At 37.0% G+C, this 19,040-nt stretch overlaps 3 protein-coding genes across 3 annotated transcripts; 2 read left to right on the top strand and 1 right to left on the bottom strand.

Annotated features, from left to right (window-relative positions):
• The first annotated feature begins 196 nt into the window (after positions 1–196).
• On the top strand, positions 197–4,933 carry LOC139947519 (uncharacterized). Its single transcript, XM_071945453.1, has 3 exons — positions 197–514; positions 2,400–2,424; positions 2,970–4,933. The coding sequence occupies exons 1-3, from the start codon at positions 431–433 to the stop codon at positions 3,275–3,277; spliced, it is 417 nt and encodes a 138-aa protein (XP_071801554.1). The 5' UTR covers positions 197–430; the 3' UTR covers positions 3,278–4,933.
• Positions 4,934–5,956: 1,023 nt separating this feature from the next.
• On the top strand, positions 5,957–7,513 carry LOC139946961 (uncharacterized). Its single transcript, XM_071944752.1, has 3 exons — positions 5,957–6,095; positions 6,705–6,765; positions 7,223–7,513. Exons 1-3 carry the CDS (start codon positions 5,991–5,993, stop codon positions 7,507–7,509), a joined length of 453 nt encoding a protein of 150 aa, XP_071800853.1. The 5' UTR covers positions 5,957–5,990; the 3' UTR covers positions 7,510–7,513.
• A 33-nt stretch (positions 7,514–7,546) lies between these two features.
• On the bottom strand, positions 7,547–18,769 carry LOC139946960 (microtubule-associated tyrosine carboxypeptidase 1-like). The gene is made up of 6 exons (XM_071944751.1): positions 18,359–18,769; positions 16,906–17,450; positions 16,034–16,184; positions 14,439–14,607; positions 13,747–13,914; positions 7,547–13,179 (listed from the first exon to the last, which is right to left on the bottom strand). Exons 2-6 carry the CDS (start codon positions 17,322–17,324, stop codon positions 12,434–12,436), a joined length of 1,653 nt encoding a protein of 550 aa, XP_071800852.1. The 5' UTR covers positions 17,325–17,450; positions 18,359–18,769; the 3' UTR covers positions 7,547–12,433.
• Positions 18,770–19,040: the final 271 nt, after the last annotated feature.

Genomic DNA, 19,040 nt, shown 5'->3' with positions numbered 1-19,040 from the left:
GACAAGTCGTTAAATCGGCCCCACGCGCTGAGATAGTGGTATCGCGAGATCACTGCTCTCGCGCGAACTGATGGCTCCCCGATTTCGACGGAGCCATCAGTTCGCGCGAGAGCAGTGATCTCGCGAGACCACTTTCTCAGCGCGTGGGGCCGATTTAACGACTTGTCCACAAGTCTAGCGAGCACCAGGAAAGGGCATAGTGTCTACAGTTGTTTGTCTATTGATTTCTGTCCTTATAATAACGAAGGGACGAAAATTACTGATTAACGCGCTCAACAGATTTCATCACGAGACTTCTTCTAATATTTATCACGAGTGGAATTTCTCACAAGGGGATTTCCCATTTTAGATGCATAATGGCAGGCGTGCAGCGTACTCTCTATCAGTGATCAGTTCTTTTCCTTCGTCCATGGGTTAATAAACGCAGGACATGATGGTGAAACTTGAAACGAAGGGCAAGCTCATTCTCATTCTGCTCATCCTGAGTATTACTAATACTAGTGCAAGAAGACAGGTAGGTCTAAAGAAACCCACTTTTGTTATGAATATGATCCATTTCAAGTAGCCCACCTTGTTGAGCTGTTAATGGCTCCGCTTTTAACATCGGTCGCCGACAGTAATGACTGTCGCCGACAGTGATGAGACCGCTTTTAACATCGGTCTCATCACTGTCGCCGACAGTGATAATTTATAAGTATCATGTAATTTAGTTCTACCTGCTGTAGTTATATATGGTGGCCATGAAGGGACATTAAACATATATCCTGGTGTCATGTGTTTTCAGTAGGATAACAGGAAAATTGTTCACAATCAAAAACTAATTTTTTTTTTTCAAATCATCTATCCAATTTTTTAACATTAACACTTACACTTCATGGTGTGTTGAAATTTTTCAAGTTTTGGTTTTACGTTGCGAGAGACAGTCCGCCATTAACAATGCTTGTGCATGCACGACAATGGAGCAACGTCACATGTTTTCACACCTTTCATTGGTTGGTATTTTATTGAGTATTCAGAAGCTAGTATGGCATGCAAAATAAATCAAAAATATTATTAAATTACTACTTAACAAATTTAATTACATTTTTGTCCAAAGGCATTTTGGCTACTATATTAAAATCCAGATTATACTATAATCCAGAGATATCATAAGGCATGAAAGTAAAACACCCCACCCCCCTTTGAAACACACACACTTCATAACAATCCTTTTTCCCCCATTTCAGACCAGTAATGTTTGGTTTTAGGAGATAAGAAACCAATCTATGATATTTTCTCTTTAATGTAGACTTAATATTTATTACGCTTATCGGAATTTATTACAGTATTCAGTAAATCCACAAAAAAAATTTGGGTCATTTTCACTTTAAATATTTTAATATTTTCCCCATATTGGCACACCATAGAATCCCAAATAGTAACCACCTCACGTGATCCATCTAGTGACTAAAGCAGAATGAAACTCAATCTAGCAGATAGTAATTTTGTTTTGAACATTTGAAGTTGGATGATGTTTCTTTGACTCATTTGAATGTTGGCATAATAATGTACTAGTGATTAGTACCAAAAATCAATCATTTTATAAATGTTTGAGCATAACCAACGACAGGAAACTTTTTTCTCAGCATGATTAAGTCTGATGAAAATACAGACTGTGAGTAAACTGCATAGCTTCTGTCATCGGTGCAGCTTGCACAATTTCGCGGTAAACGGGAATCAAAGTTTGGGACCGAAAACATATGAGGGTCGATAACGTATGACGCTACGATATATTTACGTGAATATTTACGTAAATATTTATGGATTTTGCCCTAAATCGGAAATATTCACGTCAATATTCACGTCAATATTTGCGAATTCTGACCATACGCAAATATTTACGTAAATATTCACGTCAATATTCACATGAATATTTAAGATTGGGGCACAAATCAAGAATATTTACGTTAATATTTGTGAATCGGGCACAAACCGTGAATATTTACGTAAATATTTACGTGAATATATTTTTGCGATTTAGGGCAAAATCAATAAATATTTACGTAAATATTCACATAAATATATATGTTCAATGTCCCTTCAGGGCCACCAAAACAATTATATAGTGCCTTATGCATGGCCTCAAAATGTTTTACAACAATATACAAATCAGCAAACAATACAAAGATACAAATAGAAAACACTCATAAAATCGTATAATAGGCAGATAAGCAAAATTGACAACCAACAAAAATAGGAGTTATTTAAAATGAGCCGATAAAACACAATAACAATTGTCATAAAAAATTTACTGGCTGTAAAATTTACACTGCTAACATTCTATAGACAAAATTCCTGACCAAATGTCTATGGAAATTTAAAATCCCAATAAGTAAATTTACTTTCTTTTACTTTTTCAGGAGAGGCGCCAGGAAGAAAGTGATGGTATGTATATCCTGATGTATATGGACAAATATTAATTGTCTTGGGTAATAAATGTTCATACGTCACTTTGGATGAAATTATTGTTTGTTATTTTTTATTAATTAATTAATTAATTTATTGTTATTATTATCATTATTTATATATATTTTATACAGTCAAGTTAATACTAATTGCGATAATCGTAACCCTCAACCTCCATAAGGTCAAATCACTGTATGTGCAATTTCTAGTCACCAGATTTGCCAAATTGTTACCCCTTTTCAGGACACATGTGACACATTGGTCGAGATTTGCTATATACAGGGTTAGAACTTGGCTAGAATACTTTTTTTGAAGTAAAGTTCTGAATTTGGTGAATCTAAATCTAGATCTAGTAAGTTTGCCTTTAAAAAGTTGTGTGATACCCACCCAATGGTATCAGAGGAAATGTGAAAACAGCAACCTCTTCAAAAAGAAACACTAATCACGCAGAGTACATGTTAGTTGATTTCCAGTCTACCATGCCACCCTTAGGGAATTTAATAATATTGTGTTCTATATTCCAGGCTTCTCTTTAGGTGGTCTCCTAGCAATGGGTTTATTCGGAATAGGTGCTGTAGTCGCAGCTCCAGTTGTACTCGCAGGTGCAGGATTTACAGCGGGTGGAATAGCAGCAGGATCCTACGCAGCAGGCATGATGTCTTCTGCAGCAATTGCAAATGGTGGCGCTATTGCAGCAGGAAGTACAGTGGCTGTTCTGCAGTCAGTTGCAGCTGCAGGGTTAGGAGCTGCAGGTACTGCTGTAGTTGGTGGTGCTGGTGCAGCAGCAGGGGCTGCTGCTGTTGCTGCAGCCAAGCGAAAGGAGAAGAAATGATTTGGATTTAATGAAAGCAAATTGTTTTTTAATATAAGGAACTTTCCTTTTCAATACAGTAGACTTTTGGGCAATGAATCGATGCTTAGCCTTCGCAGCATAAACTTTTAAAAGGGAAAGTGTAAAGAATAGCTTATTAAATTTGATTAAAGCCCATGGGCAACATTGTTAACTACCAATGACCAGGCATTTAATGTGACCCAATTCACAAAACATAGTTACATGAAATAACTAATCATTTAATGTAAGCTCATTATTTTATTAGCCATAGAGTTAACCCTAACCAAGTTACGTTTTACTCATTTATCAAAATATTATATAGCATTTCAGGCAAAATGATTTTAATTGTAGTTTTCCCTCACGGCGATCGGTATACCATTCAATTTATGGGAACATTTATATTTTAATCTTACCAATGTTGTTCACAACCAATGTTGAATTGCTAATAAATTGAAGTAAGCTGCACCTGACTTGATTGCTTTAGTTTTATTAATTTCATAAACTGAACTTGGAAGATTTCTAAAATCTTCACATGTGATCTGATTTAGTATAAGGATAAATGACTGTGAATTTGTGTTGGTTTTGTTTCAGGCTTTGTGTTTGGCTTTTAGGGTTAGTCTATTAAGGTAAACGTTTGGTAATCACTCATTTGGTAATCAAATTATTGGCAATAAAAACTGTTGGTTAAAAGCCTACAGGGGTTTACGGTTAGTATAAAGTATTTTGAGAGACATTTCACTTCTAAGATGTGGTTATAAAAATATATCAGTTTTTAATGCCCAAAATTAAAATCTGAGAAGCGTTATTGCAGTAACACTACTCAGTTTGGGTGTTCTTGTTTGGGATTATTCTTCCCGATCTAGATTTTCGGCGATATCTTAATAATAATAATATCGAAGTCTTATATAGCGCACGTATCTACCAAACAAGGTACTCAAGGCGCTGAGTATATACAAACTTTTCAGAAAGATAGGTTATTGCAGTGATGAATTCTGAGACCCAATTATTTAGCACCTTGTAAGGGTTTACAAGGTGCTACGGCGCATTAAGCAGCCACAACCAGGAACACCGGGGCGAACCCCTTCTATTTTCGATAAGTGCACTGGGTTCTTTTACATGCGTTACACAACACATGGGACCAACGGCTTTACGTCCCATCCGAAGGACGAAGCAATGGTAAAGTGTCTTGCTTAAGGACACAAGTGTCACGGCTGGGGATTCGAACCCACACTCTGCTGATCAGAAACACCAGAGTTTGAATTCGGTGCTCTTAACCGCTCGGCCACGACACTTCTTATACATTTTGAGCTTTGGTTTTTCCTTTAAGAATGACAAAGATCTACCTGGGTGTTATATAAAACAAAACATACGTCTTTTGTATTCTTACAATGGAGAGAATATTTAATTCGATGAAAGGTGGAATGTTCCATTCAACTCGTCTTCACCTCATTAATTTGACCATTCCATCATTCAACGTATGAGTTGAACTTAATTCTCATCATTGCACGAATGCAAACATTCCATATTTGTAAAAGTGAACACTTTAGATAATGTGTAATAAAAAGTAATCAAAATATAGTGGCTGCTTATAGATTTATGAAGTACTGGAACCCTTCAATAAAAATAGACGTATATTGTTTCTCAACTAAAACTTGCATCCGAGTTTATTTTGTGTTCCCGATGAGTCCGTACCGTGGTGTGAAGTTACATCGCATTTGATTTGACAAAAGTTTTGATGTTGTCACTATTTTCTCCTGTCCGACGAATGTTCAACCAATCACAGCGAAGTTGATACACAGTGAAGAATAATTATAGCGGGAAATGGTGGAAACCACCACCTACCCCCTGTTATTTAGGTAACGAATTAGGGCATCTCTATACGTGCAGCGATGTTTATTGGAAGTGTGTACCTAGGGCTCTGCGTTGTGGTGTAGATTCCAATTAATACAAATACATGTTGTTAACTTTTAACCCCTGTACATTGCCCCATCAACAGTCCAGTAGCTTAAATATTTGACCTTAGAACAACCTCACTGATTGATTATTTACTACTCACTGTACCAAGGCCCAGGTGTATGCCTTGCCCTTGACCCAAGTGCATTATCTTGTCCTTCCCTACCACATGTCATCACCTGGGTTAAAAGCTCATTGACATTCTTCTGGTCTTAGGTTTATGATTGCCCATTGACATTCTTCTGGTCTTAGGTTTATGATTGCTTTTAAATTGGAAAGCCTGACCCACAATACTTATTAGTTTCTTCCCTCACTCTATTTCCAACCACCAAAAGAGACACATGTCTCTGTGCTTCCACTTGTATACTATTGCTTACTAAAATTATTCAATTGCTTAATAAAGCCTATCGTAAGATCAGTATGTGTGTGATTCCATATTATTCCGTCAGCAACTAACTCCCAAAGTGGGTTAGTGTTTTGAAAAACATATTTTCGAACGAGTCTTTAGCAACTAAGCAATCACTGCAAGTATAATAGGCATTGCTCTATAAATAACAACTTCAAAGAAAACCTGTGGATTATTAGTAGCTATTGTCAATTTCGATATCATCATATTCTCTTTATTTAACCCTGAAACTATTATACGCAAAGCCCCTTTAAGTTTAAAGTCATTATTTCTTACAACGGGGAATTCCCGCCAGTATTTTTTTTTACTATGCGCAGGCGCAGATCGCTGGAGGTGTACGCAGTGGACGTTAAAATGGCTAAACTTGATGCAAAAACCAAGCTCGTTTTTATTCTATTCTTCATGAATATTACTTACTGTAATAACGCCAGTGAGCCACCTGATTGTGGAAGGAGACAGGTAAAAGAAATGACTTTAAATCGTTGTAATCTTTGCAGAAAATGGTACGGTTGCATATGCGATATCATTAGATAATTTTATGCATTAATATTAGACAGTTGATACTCATCAGTAACTTGGGCGCTAGATTCATGTTTTTTCCCGAAATTTTTCGATGACCGATAATCGACAGATGACCGATAATGTCAAAACTTCGAAAAAAGGGAAACTAGCGCCCCTAAGTGGGTCTAGATATGGATGTTAATCAGTGTAAAAAACCTGGGAATTCGCTCCGGGATCTGGTAAGTTTTTGTCCTTTTTCTCCAAAAATATTTTCTCAATGGTGTTTTGAGTGTTCATTATAGACATTGAGGATTAAGTTCGTGCCCTTAGAATTTGTGTCATGATTTTTGAAAGTGGTAAAAATTGGGCAAATATGGTGACCAGCTGTCGAAATTATACGTGTTGGACCAGATTGTCATATTTGCCGCCCGAGAGAATCTCAGCTGGTAGAGCACTGCCAAGTTAATCCAGAGGTCGTTGGTTCAGATCTCGCTCTAGTAAATCTTTCTATCAACCTCCAAATCATAAACCCAGTCAATTTCCCCTTGTGGATTATTTGTCTAACAGGTCAGTTTTGAGGATGATTTCAGTTATGAGAATAAGGTCACCCATCCTGGAACTGAAACAAGTAAGTAATTTGTGTAAACATGAGACAAACCCCTGGCATTTGTCAAAATGATTTGACATCACATCAAACCCAAATAGATCCTCACTAAAAGTCACCAAAGACCTGCAGCTAGAGTAGTGCTCGGCCCATACTTGGGAACACCTTTCCACTTTTAACCCTCATTGATGGCTGCATGGAGTTTATCGCTCAGTGAGCATTTATTTAGTTTTTTTTAAATTGATGTCATGCAAAATGTGTAATCAAAATCTGCTTTATAAAGTAAGTTTTTAAACTGGGTAATGGTTTGCATTAAACATTGTGTAAAAAGTGATACCCAATCAAAATCATCATTGGAAAGGTGGGAAGAACACAACAACCTTTTCAAAAACACTGATCATCACACAGAGTACTTGTAACTTGATTTCCAAGACATCCATGCAAGCCTAAAACAGTTTAATTTCTTTTGTTTTTATTCCAGGATCTTTAGGCGGTTTCCTAGCAATGGGTTTATTCGGAATAGGTGCTGTAATCGCAGCTCCAGTTGTACTCACAGGTGCAGGATTTACAGCGGGTGGAATAGCAGCAGGATCATACGCAGCAGGCATGATGTCTTCTGCAGCAATTGCAAATGGTGGCGCTATTGCAGCAGGAAGTGGAGTGGCTGTTCTGCAGTCAGTTGGAGCTGCAGGGTTAGGAGTTGCAGGTATTGCTGTAGTTGGTGGTGCTGGTGCAGTAGTAGGGGCTGCTGTTTCAGAAGCATTCTAGAGGATGAATGGTACTGTATCTTGGCTGAGTAGTTTAGCGCATGCATCAAACTCAAATTCTGGAGACTAATTCACTGGAGTGTGGGTTTAAATCCTGGTCATGACACTTGTGTGTCCTTGGGCAAAACACTTATTACTAAATTTGCTTCAATTTACAGTGCGTCATATACTCATCATATGATGGCTGAACTGTACAGGGAAGGGATTAAGGAAGAATGACTTTGATTTGTGAAGACAAACTATTGTTTCAGTTAAAGGGATAATTTGGGCATGGATAATTAAGTAAGAACTTCTAATATCTTCAATATTACAGAAATGTTATTAAACATTGTCTGTTTTTCTTTACACGCTATTTTTGGACCTACAGGGTAGACTTTTGGCCAATGACAAGAGTTACGATTTTGCAGTGTATGCTTATTACAAGTAAGTGTTTCATATGTTTTAATTGAATTGCACAAAATGTTTGTATATTAAAGACCGTGGACAATATTGTCATAGACCAGTATTCCCACTTTATGTGACCCACGTCACCCACATATAAATTAATAAGAAACCTGTGAAAGTTACTCAGTTTGTCATCGGAGTAACAAGAAACTTGTTCAGTTTTTTTTTCTTCTCATTTCTCAAAAGTGGTAGCATTTCAGGCAAAAGTTATGGGAACATTTATATTATGTTATGGGAACATTTATATTATGTTATGGGAACATTTATATTATGTTATGGGAACATTTATATTATGTTATGGGAACATTTATATTATGTTATGGGAACATTTATATTATGTTATGGGAACATTTATATTTTCAAGCTTGCCAATAGTGTGCACAACCTTAAAATGTTGATTTGCTTATAAATTAAAGTAAATTGCTTGCTTTAGTTTTATTATTTTCGTACAGTGAACTTCGAAGATTTTTGAAGCCAGACATTTGACTGTTAGTTTTTGACATAATCACTCATAAAATTAATGGCAATAACAACTGTTAGTTAAAAGCCTACTTCGAAGTGATGTGGTTATATGAAAAAATTAAATCAATAAAAAAACTTATGGCCAATATTTAATTTGAATCTGTCTCAGATTGTGTATTTGGGATTGTTCTTCCTGCTTAGACTATTCGCCTCTGATTTTCAGCGATATCTTGAACATTTTGAGCTTTGGTTTGTCCTTCAAATGACAAAGATCTTCCTGGGTGTTTTATTAAATAAATAATAAATTTTTTGCATTTATACAATGAAGGAAATATTTCAATTTGTTGATAGATGGAATGTTCCATTCAGCTAAGCTCGCCTTAGTGAATGAAGCATTCCATCTATCAACTTATGAATCAATTCTCATCATTGCACGAATGCAAACATTCATTGTTTGTAAAAGTGAATGCCTCAAAATTGTCATAATTTAGATTATGCATTAATAAAATGTAATCAATATATAGTAACTGCTTAGATTAAAAAGTTTAAGTACATTGGTATTTGGAAAAGAACTTATGTTTTTAAAACTTCAATAAAAATGGACGTAGAATGTTTCTCAAATAAAACTTGCATCCGAGTTTATTTTTGTTCCTGTATAGTTCACACACTTTTCATTATTATTATGAGCACACTGGAAATAAACTAAAATAAAAAATCTTCTACAGAAAGGCAAATTGTGTTGTAACATTTAATGTCTAAAAAGCATTGGGACAAGTAAATTTTGTTAAAAGTAAATTTTGTTAACGATATATTTTTCAAAACAATGTAAATGTGAAAAGTTCATCTCTCCCAAAATTCATTTTTAACAGTGTATTGTTATTGCCATGTGGCTCATGTCTTTCAAATGGCACAAAAGCAAATTTTCCAAGGTTTGTTGAAACGAACATTTTCTCATGTTTGCTTGGAATCAATGACAATAAGACGGAAGTTTGACCAATCTTTGCATTTAACTACCCTCACCACCAGGGTGTGGTTGTATCAGTGATGTTTGAAGCTTTGCAGGCTGTGGACAAACTATCACTAATGAGCTTGTCAACCATGCGTAAATCTCTTTTGGGGGAGTGATGGCTCTGAAAAGAGCGGTTGTGATCTTGACAATTTGATACAAGTATACTCTGCTCATCTTCAGGAGATTGCTAGACCTCTGATGGTCTACCCTGTGCATTCATCCAGCCCTTGCTGCAACCTAAAGTAGTCTCCTCAAGACAAGATACTGTTTGAAACAATGAGACCACACAGCAACAAATCTTCTCAAAGCCAACACTCGTCCCAATAGAGATTTATACATGGTTAAAGACGCTGGACACTTGGTAATTGTCAAAGACTAGTCTTCACAGTTGGTGTATCTCAACATGCATAAAATAACAAACGTGTGAAAATTTGAGCTCAATCGGTCGTCGAAGTTGCGAGATATTATTATTAATGAAAGAAAAAACACCCTTGTTGCACCATGGTCACATGAAGTTGTGTGCTTTCAAGATGCTTGATTTCGATACCTCAAATTCTAAAATACTTCTTTCTCGAAAACTACGTCACTTCAAAGGGAGCTGTTTCTCACAATGTTTTATACTATCAACCTCTCCCCATTACTTGTAATGAAGAAAGGTTTTATGATAATAATTATTTTGAGTAATTACCATTAGTGTCCACTGCCTTTAACCTTACTTCCCAAAGTGTGGGTTTCTATCTTCATTTGAAGAACAAAATTAGTCAAAATTAAACAGCAAGAGAAGTAAATTTTCTCAAAGAGGCCTTGCAACTTATTACCAACTAGAAACCTGACTTGTTTAATATCACACACTGCATGTATTATTATCTAATTATAGAAAGACTCTGCTATTGTGTTTACATTTATACCACAGATCCTCTCGGTTGGTAAACAGTTTGCAACAGCTAATGCTATTTTCTAATTTAGTTATAAATAATATTTTAGGCAAGATTCAACGGATATTCAAAGCAGATGAAAAGACAAAAATATTTCTAATCTAAATATGAGCTATCAAAAAAAAATCTAAAATTTCTTTTTAATTTTCCAATAAGTTAATGTAAGCTTATAGCTGACCCGATGGCTAAGAGAGTACAGAATTTATAATTTGAATTCACACACTTCATGATTCAATAGGTCTAGTTAAAAGACAAAATATACATTTTCTAGCGACACGATAAACAGAAACACCGCCCCAAGATGAAGGAATAAACATTCTGGTATTTCATATGGTAAACTCAGCACCCAAACTGTTGGACTCAGATTATGGTGGTATGCCTGATCCCATGAGTGATTTACTAGGATTCATCCTCACTCTAACAAAACCATACACCATATGGTAACTCAGCACCAAACTGTTGGACTCTGATTATGGTGGTATGCCAGCCCTGATCACCCATGAGTGATTTATTAAGATCCTTCCACACTCTAACATAACCCAACACCATACGGTAACTCGACACCCAAACTGCCTGATCCCATATAAAGAATAATCCTCAGTCGCAGTCCAACCTTGAAATACACCAACACAATGGCAAAACAAAATATCTGCACAAAATGTAAATATGCCAATCAATATGTATTGCGTGGATTTTTCTGCTCCTAAATGACAAATGTGTTCACTAAAAATACAGCTCTATGTAACAGCTCTATGGAGTCCAACTTCATAGAGCTACTTCTAAAGTACTTTTGTCTGCTGGACCAGCTCTATTAAACTGGGCCCTGCTTTTGTGATAAAATAATCATTTTGTGATCAAATAATCAAATTGTGATAAAATAATCATAACATAACAGTATGGTAAATTGATTGCTTTAAATCAGTACAAAAACATCCTGAGTATCAGAAATTAACTTGAAGAATTTATTGCTTGTTAAAGCATGGAGTTAGGTTAGACTACCTTTCTCTATGCTCAAAGGATGTTAACAAAGACATTGTACAGAAACAAATTTTTTAAATCAAATTAGAGAAAATTTAAAGGTTTTAAAGATGTGGTGCCAAAAAAATTCTGAAGTTAAAAAAAAAGAAGAGAAAAAAAGGGCTTGAAGAAGTTGCCAAAGTCTCAAACCCTACAGGCCTACTGATTAAAACGTTGAGTCCTTAACCACAATGGTTCTTTTCAGAACCAACACTTCTTAAAAAGAGATATTCACATGATGTTACTGCAAACCTCTCCTAGGGGGCTAGTTATCATCCACCATGCAAAGTTTCAAATCCTAACTGTAGACATGTTGAATATTTTACAATACAATTATTGTGGCAATGTTTGTACATGCTAGCCTGATGATGATGTGTCTAGAATCCCAAAGAACTAAAAAGGTACATAGCTTTATCAGTGCCAGACCACTACATGACAAACAGCTAATCAAATAATTTATATGGATTTTGAGGCATTGCACGTTGAGATCAATATTAGTTTGCGGTAACACCAAGTGTATATCTAATTTGCTGTGTAGAATTGTTCTTTGGGACCTTGTTTCCTACTGTCGGGGTGACTACTTTAGACAAGAACTGTTTTGATCCTGCTAGTGCGACCTTTGGGGAGGTAGATCTTGACTGGTACTTCTACTTTCCCTTAGTGGATCACAAAACTACTCGTTATAAATTTCACTGCCATGAAGTGAATTCTAATTGGTCTATACAATAAGCAACGGCAGGTTAGCATGACTTTTTGTGTGCTTTTGGTTAGCACCCTAAAAAACTCACTCACATTAAGCACAAGAGAATAAATAGCAAGACAGGTTCTTGAGAACAAGTTAACGCAATCTGACTATACAAGAAATACTTATCTTGCCTAGTCCACTGATTGTGTGGAATGCGTTGATTTGTTGCCAAGACAACTTACTGAAACTAAGGAGTTGACATACCATCTCAGCAATCAGCATCACTGAGAGAAATAGTTGTGATAAAAGTTGTTACATCTAATTTGACTACAGAATGACATAGAAACTACATAGGTTTTGAAACTGTGAGAAGTCATATCTTTATAAGAGGATGTTGTGAGGTAGACCTAGCATTATCTTTGGTTTCATTAACTTTCCCTAAAGTATTGGGTGATGTTCTATTACGTCTCCTTAGCAGCCATCGGTGAGGTGAATATGGCACCGGGCTAACGGCAGTCATCCTATCCTCACTTGGTACATTACCATTTACAGGAGATGGGGATCTAGACGACCACCATGATAGCTTCTTGTCTTTCTCTTTCTTATCCTCCTTAGTGATGTAAATCATCTTGACGACCGTCTTGCTTTCTGATTCACTCAGTGGTGATACTGATCTCTGAGATGGTTGCTTCTTTGTGCGGCAACTACTGCTCTTGTTGGCATGTTTAGTGTTAGACTTTGTCTTGGTAGAATGTCTTGATGACGGGGTGTACCTTGATGAAGTCTGTGATGCACAGCGGACATCTTTATCTGAATTTTCCCGTAAGCTGTGAGACATTGCTGAAGGAGGTCGAGGAACTTTCTTTTTGCCAAACTTACTCATCTGTGAGGATTTCTGGCTAGATTTTCCAACAGATTTGATCTGAATGAGTCCATTGACAACAGCTATATGTCTGAGCTGTTTTCGGTAGGACTCCATATTCTGAAGGAATATTGGCAGCTTGATGAAGTCAAGACGAGCCAGACGTTTGATCCGAGGTATCTCCTCTCTGCTGATCTTGCCGGCATACATCAGATGGAAATCTGTAGTGTCAATATTACGAAGAATGTCCACAGCACCTGCAAGGAAAGATCATTAATTAATATTTTCAGAAGAGAGGTAGTCTTTAGAGCAGTTTCAATGCTTTACTTTGGGGTCTTCAAATACTATTCTTCAACACTGGTGAAAACCCTGTGTGGACATGTGTTCTCAGGCCCATACTTCATATTTAATGCTTACTAAGATAAACCTCAAATTGCTCATCCCTTCACACACAACAAAAGATGTTACGAATCACTGGACAATTTTACGCTGTCAGAACAGATTTCTTGCATAAACCGCCATCACTGAGGAACAGTGGATACACAAGAACGCGCCATCATCAGCAAAAAGACCCTTGCATAACGCCAAGTGCTACAAGGAGGCTGGGGTCCCGCGCCTGTTTGACGCACAAAGAACAGCTACCTTCCAATCATCTGCCTCCTTTGACCCCAGTGAAGGGGCTTTTTGACTCCAGTAATGAGGGTGCTTTTTTGAGCGTTTGACGTCACATGCAAGGGGTCTATGATACGTTTTCCTTTTGACCTCAGTGAGGGCGCTGTTTAAAGCTTGTGACATCATACCCAAGGGGTTTGTTTATATCTTACCCGCAAAGTAGCATTGGTCTTTTCCATAACCCCCTACACTGCCAGGATCCTGCAAGCAGCGTTTTACTCTCATGACATACTTCCATCTAAGTTCCTGGTCGACAACGTATTGGCCAAGATGATCAAATAACTCTTGAAATGTTAGCTCTGTTGCTTTGCACGCCACATCTGTTAAACGGGAAAGAAGAATGTTATACTGGTTAATGGGCTATCAAGATCCCTTGTAGACATTACACTTTTCATATGCCAGGTTGATTCTCGGAGTGCACCTTTATTGATACGAGCATGCAATTTGGCACTCAGAGTTTGTTACAGACTTTGATATTGGCTACAGACTCATCAAAGATTATTCACTTGGAAAAAAAGGGATTACAATGGGAATGGCAGCCATTTTTAAAATTCTACATGTTTTCCCCAAATAACATCTGGGATGGCCCCCATAGCCAAATATCTTTCTCATGTCATACTCTGACTGTGTGCTGAAATCAGTTATTGTCAAGGCCCAAAATAGTTTCCCTATCTGCCCTACTATTTCCTCGTTTCAAGATATAACCTGAAAATGAGCACAGGTGTTTAAGAATGGGAGACCAGCTAATTAACTGGCCATATCATACCATCTGAAAGCAAATGCCCTTACAACACCTCTTAAAACACCAATTGATATTGATCAGTGTGATATTGTCTAGACTTACAATATGTCAAAGCTTGAAAGTAGAGATACTTCTGATTTGCTTCTAACATTGTGTTGATCGACGCTAAGCCCTCTTCTGATTCTGTTAACGTATAACTGCTCAAGCTGCCAAGACCAAACCTCTGACGATGTGAAAACCAAGGTTGTAGGCCATCATTCAATGATCGATACTGGCAACAAATGTTAAGGAAGTATTCTTTGATATAATGATATTCATATGAGTTTGTTAATTAAAACAAAAACCACTTACTTAAACCATCAACTTCCCCATAAATGTTCCCCTTATTTGGGCTTGAAAGCTTACACAATTAAATCCAGCTTTTTTTTATTTCAGTTAACTGTGTTAACTGTGTTCTAAATTAATATGCAATTTGTTCATCTATCATTCAAAGCCATGGTGGATGATATTGAATGGTCAGACAGTAGGAGGGTTGACTGTGTACATTGTGTACTGTGTAGGTGCATTCACCCAACCACGTCTTGTTCTTATTTAACGGTTTATCTGCTGTCTTTAATATTTGTAAATTGTTATATATAGGCAAACAGAGGAAATGATTTTCATGCTGGTGAATAAATATTGAATTTAATTGAATAGATGTCATATTGCAGGTTGACATAACTAGTGCATCTATCATTCCAAACCAATGGTGGATGATATTGAATGGTCAGACAGTAGGAGGGTTGACTGTGTACATTGTGTACTTTGTACGTGCATTCACCACATGATATCATATTGCAGGTTGGCATAGAATTGCCTCTTTCATTCCAAACCACAGTGGATGATATTGTATGGTCAGACAGTAGGAGGGTTGACTGTGTACATTGTGTACTGTGTAGGTGCATTCAATACATGAATTATCAGATTGCAGGTTGGCATAGAATTGTCTCTATCATTCCAAACCACAGTGGATGATATTGTATGGTCAGACAGTAGGAGGGTTGACTGTGTACACTGTGTACTGTGTAGGTGCATTCACTACATGAATTATTAGATTGCAGGTGGCATAGAATTGCCTCTTTCATTCCAAACCACAGTGGATGATATTGTATGGTCAGACAGTAGGAGGGTTGACTGTGTACACTGTGTACTGTGTAGGTGCATTCACTACATGAATTATCAGATTGCAGGTTGGCATAGAATTGCCTCTTTCATTCCAAACCACAGTGGATGATATTGTATGGTCAGACAGTAGGAGGGTTGACTGTGTACATTGTGTACTGTGTAGGTGCATTCACTACATGAATTATCAGATTGCAGGTTGGCATAGAATTGTCTCTATCATTCCAAACCACAGTGGATGATATTGTATGGTCAGACAGTAGGAGGGTTGACTGTGTACATTGTGTACTGTGTAGGTGCATTCACTACATGAATTATCAGATTGCAGGTTGGCATAGAATTGTCTCTATCATTCCAAACCACAGTGGATGATATTGTATGGTCAAACACTAAGACATAACTATGTCATGCTTCATCAAACTAACATCATATCCTTCATTATTGTGCTACAAAGAAGCTTTGCTTGAATGTTGCAATGAATCCATCTATAATAAAACTTTGACAAATAATCTTTTAGGAGATCTGTAAAAGGATACAAAGTGTGTTGCAATTTCATGGTTTGCTAGACAGCGGATTCCATGCTCGCGAAGATACAGATTATCTTTAGAGTTCTTGATCCACATGAAGTACTTCCTTGCCTCAGGCCGGTTATATCGAAGAGAAGGACCATGCCAACACATCTGACCACTAATGGAAGAAACAAAATCACAAAAGAAGAATTAATAGGCATCTTTTTGATGTGTCTGTACAACCTTCCTTTAAAAGAAGGTTGTACTTTTTGGTTATTACTCCACAAGTTAATGAATTTGGTAAAGAGAAGAGCTGTTCATTTGATAAAACATTGATAGAATTTGAATCTTCGGGCATTAAGCCTTTCTCAGGAATCTGAAACACACATGTCTAAGCAACAAGGTAGTTTTTTCTTTCATTTTATTCTCGCAACTTTGATGACCAATTGAGCCCAAATTTTCAAAGGTTTGGTATTTTATGTATGTTGGGAGACACTACTCCTAGAACTATGAGTTCGTTCCACTATCAGCTCTGAACGAACCTCATAGTTCTAGGAGTAGGAAGACACCAAGTGAGGATAATGGTCTTTGACTTTACCAAAAGTATACCCTGCCTTTAACTTTGTTGAATAATTCAAAATCTACAGGGTATTCCTTTTCTTGCAGTATACAAAAACAATACAATACCAACTGGGGAGAAGGCATTGATTTGAATTTCAATCCTTTGTTATTGAGTATTCAAATGTAATTTAATTAAGCAACATCTAAATATAGGTTTCTTGGTGCTCCTACAATTCCCTTTTCTTAGTGGAAGGAACACTTAACAAGCTGATTTGTGTAAAAGGATGGATAAGACTTTGGAATAGAAGATCTTAGTGAAACAAGAGCTGTTTTCCAACCTGCATGACAGATCCTTGCTCCAACTGACGGTCATCATTCCTTCTGATCCACTTTCTTTCAGGTAACTAGTGATCAGATTAGATGCCTCCTCTACTTCAATCCTTGGCCCAAATGCTTGCTCTATATAACGATCTCCGCATCCAAACTCCTCCCGAACCATCTCAAGGATGCGGGTAGCCTCAGGAAGGAGATCAAATTTGATCTGACCATCTTTGCTACCAGTTGAATCATCATGGAATGTCTTGAACTGAAATTGCGAGATGTGACCGTGTTGTAGGAATTCCAACTTGTGTTCCTCGAGATTCAGTGGGTCTATCTTGGAGCGGAACTTCATGGGGGTCTCGTCATAGTTACGGATTACAACTTTGTTCATTGATTGTGCAGATTTATTCTTGGACTTTTTGGGCTTAGTTTTCATGATTAACTCTGTAACTCCCAACAAGCTGTGAATAACTGCTCCCTGGAAATTCTGAACTCAGTTTCCATAGTCTACTGGCTGAGTGATCTTAATGTTCCACTATTAGGTAGAAACTATATTAGGAATCTGCAAAGAGAAAATTAGAAAGATATTAATAGAAAATGTATGTTTATCATTAACCAAGAATCAAGTCATTATATTTGAGTGATTTGTCATTTTGCGATTAACCACAACTATTGACCCTTCCTAGGCTCTTAAAGTCTTAGACCAGACAAACCTGGCCAAGATATTGTAGCCATGTTAATAAAAAATGGGGTTGTTTTCATATTGATTGGGTAGGAGGATACAGGTTAGTAGAATAAAAATATTCCGATACAAAATTTGTGGTCATCATTTTGTGCCCCCCCCCCCCAAACAGCACAGCAAGAAAAGATATTATGAACCTGAAACAAACAGTTATTCAACAACATCAATAACTGGTACGTGTGGCACTGTGAAAGCTAGTTGCGAAAACGTAACCCTCCTGGCGTCGGCAGGAGGGTTACGTTATCGCAACTATGTAAAAGCATATAGTTTTGTTTTGTGATTTGAAGTGCAATTAATAAGTAACCATGAAGGTTGGTAGTTGAAACATGTGTAAATTTCCTTAAAATTATAAATAAAGTCAATTTGTATTTTGAAGCTAATAAATTAGCCATATTATTCGGATAACTTTTTGTATCCTGCCACCACTTTTCCACTCATTTTTACAAAAGAGATTTTCATTGAGTTATACTATTTCATATCGAATGAAAAAGTGGTGGCATGATACAGAAACTTTTTCCCAATATTCCATTAATACCAGAGTTTTTAAAACCATAACCAACTGAACAGAAATCTGACCGACTATAAAACAACCTGACATTGACAAGGCAACGAATATGATTAAATATTTTGAACAGAAATCTGACCGACTATAAAACAACCTGACATTGACAAGGCAACGAATATGATTAAATATTTAAGTAAAGTTTAATAATAATAAGCATCCTTACCACGGCATAACTTTAAAAAAAGATTACGATGTTTGGTATTGCACTGTACTCTGCAGTTAGCAGGACGTCTCGTTGAGGTAACTGCCTCCCCTGCTGCATGACCTCCTGTTTTCTGGCCCCTGTCCTGCTGCGAACCCCTGCTGCTGAGTACGGTAGGACTGTATGTTCGTTGCTCGATGTTGCCAACCGGGCCGAATTACTTTTTGTCGGATCTCGCTTGTTTTCACAAATTGTATGTTCACGCACACAACCGTTAAGACAATAACACCCCAACAGTACACGGGAAAACGTTGAGGGTCGGGATGGACAGGCGGGTATGGTCGAGTCGCCTCGGGGACTTACGCGTCGATATCTCGGCTAGACCACCACGCGACGGCCGCTAGTTCTTCTCTCGATCAATGTTTGTTGTTTCCACGCCAGCCAGATCGATTACCGATTTGCATTGTCCGTTTATAAGTGGCCGTTACCTGGACGCCTACAACAACTTGCGCAATGTACAAAATGTCAAACTTGTTGTTACCAGTCTATTTTGTGTTTCTTTTTAGAACTAGTCTTGTCTACTACAGGTTAAACATAAATATTTGGTAATGACAGATTATAAAAAAGCACAATATATCCAAAAATATTAATGTAATACACTAGTATCTCCTAAAAAGTTAAATTTAAAACAAATCAATTATAA

The sequence above is a fragment of the Asterias amurensis genome, chromosome 14 (assembly GCF_032118995.1).
Source record: "Asterias amurensis chromosome 14, ASM3211899v1".
Taxonomy (NCBI): domain Eukaryota; kingdom Metazoa; phylum Echinodermata; class Asteroidea; order Forcipulatida; family Asteriidae; genus Asterias; species Asterias amurensis.
Note: the sequence above shows the minus strand (reverse complement) of the source record. Positions and strands in the feature narration are given on the sequence as shown.